The sequence below is a fragment of the Bison bison genome, unplaced genomic scaffold, assembly GCF_000754665.1.
Source record: "Bison bison bison isolate TAMUID 2011002044 unplaced genomic scaffold, Bison_UMD1.0 scf7180017864353, whole genome shotgun sequence".
NCBI lineage: Eukaryota > Metazoa > Chordata > Mammalia > Artiodactyla > Bovidae > Bison > Bison bison.
In genome coordinates, this window is record NW_011494925.1 from 6,642,846 (window position 1) to 6,644,423 (window position 1,578).

Sequence of the window (1,578 nt, forward strand, 5' to 3'; positions counted from 1 at the left end):
GCTCAGGAAAGGGGCTCATCCCCTCCCCCAGCCTGTCTAGGGTCAGGGAGAGGGGGCAGTTTCGGGGAGGGGTTGAGATGGCGCTGATGGTGGCCCCTCAGGGAAGGGGCCGTGCCGCCAGCCCAGCACAGGCCTTGGGGGGGACACGGCTGGGGGCACGGGGAGCCGGGTCATGAACAGCAGGGATGGGGCGCTGCCCGGGAGGCGGGAGAGGCCTCAGAGAGTCTGTGAGGATCAACCCGAGGGCCCCCCATGCTGGGCGCCCGGGCCCACACCCGCCGGGTTGGGAGGTGGGACCACGCTGGCCTGCCTGGCACGCTGACCCACAGCCATCAGGTTGCGGAGCTGAAAGCCCCGCTTCAGAGACCGCTGCCAGGCCACCAGGGTTTGAGGTGAATGTACAAAGAAAATAGCAATTTCTGTGTTTATGAAAACTAGGAATGTTAGTCCTGTCAGAAAAATTTAGATTAATCACAGCCTTTTCCTAGACTGGGAATGACTACGGGAGACAAGAATCATTTATTATCTGTCTGTATTTTAACGAGTTGTTTCTTGTCATATTAACGTTTCGGTTTTTCTAAGCTGTTTATCAGAAACCATAGGAGAATCCCATGTAAGCTTCTCATGCGTTTTGAGACAGTTTTCTGTTATCTGACAGGACATCCTGAGTCCTTTCTGTTGTTCCGTAGGTAGTTTTGCTGTGTTTCACGTGAAGGACCCACGGAGGGGAAAGCCCTTCACTTTATCGCCAGAGAGGTGGCTCGGGGGCGGCGTGACCCCCTGCAGTCCTGGGGCATCCAATAAGCCCAGGGGTTGCAGCTCTTGCTGATGTGTGCTTGTTCTCCCCCGTTTCCAGGGCAGTCCTGGTGCGCTTAGAAGGATGTAGTCACCCCGTCGTCATGAAGGGCCTGTGCGCCGAGTGTGGCCAGGACCTGACCCAGTAAGTGCTGGCAGCTTGGGAGCAGCGGGGCCTGTGGGGGCGAGGGCCAAGGGCTGGGTGCAGGCGGCGGCCCCGCTGTCCCCCACACGCCACGGGCTGGGCGCCACGGGAGGCGCATACCCCGGTGTGGTGGGAGGAGCTGCAACGAGCCCTCCTCCTTGTCCCTGTGGGACTGCCGTCCTGGACCTGGCCTGGACTTCTCGCCTGGGCGTGTCTCAGCCTGGGCACGTCTGCCCCCGTGGTCGAGGGTGTCCCTGGTTCGCGCGTGTGGAGCCGTGTGGACCCTTCTGTTTCTCACACTGTGGGCCTCTGGGACCGTCTTTATTTTCAAAGGAAACTTTGTGAGTGTGACTTAGTCTTCCTCAGTGCTCCTGTGTTTCCAGACGGGGAGGACACTTCAGCACTAGGCCCGTGGTGCACGTCTACTAGAATTAGGCCAAGCTGAAGTCCCCGTGAGTTAGCGAGCTAGAGCCCTAGCCTCAGCGCCCCTCTCCCCGCAGGCTGCAGAGCGAGAACGGGCGGCCGCAGGTGCCGCTGTCCACGGCCACCGTGTCCATGGTGCACAGCGTCCCCGAGCTCATGGTGAGCTCCGAGGTAGGTGTCCTGGGGAGCCGGGGCTGGGAGGGTGGTCCTGGGGG

General features: G+C 60.6%; 1 protein-coding gene across 1 annotated transcript in view; it reads left to right on the forward strand.

Annotated features, from left to right (window-relative positions):
- CTDP1 (CTD (carboxy-terminal domain, RNA polymerase II, polypeptide A) phosphatase, subunit 1) overlaps window positions 1-1,578 on the forward strand; it is a 25,913-nt gene that overhangs the window by 4,096 nt on the left and 20,239 nt on the right. The window contains 2 exon segments of the mRNA XM_010855065.1: window positions 857-940; window positions 1,441-1,534. Coding sequence (XP_010853367.1) covers window positions 857-940; window positions 1,441-1,534 — 178 coding nt within the window.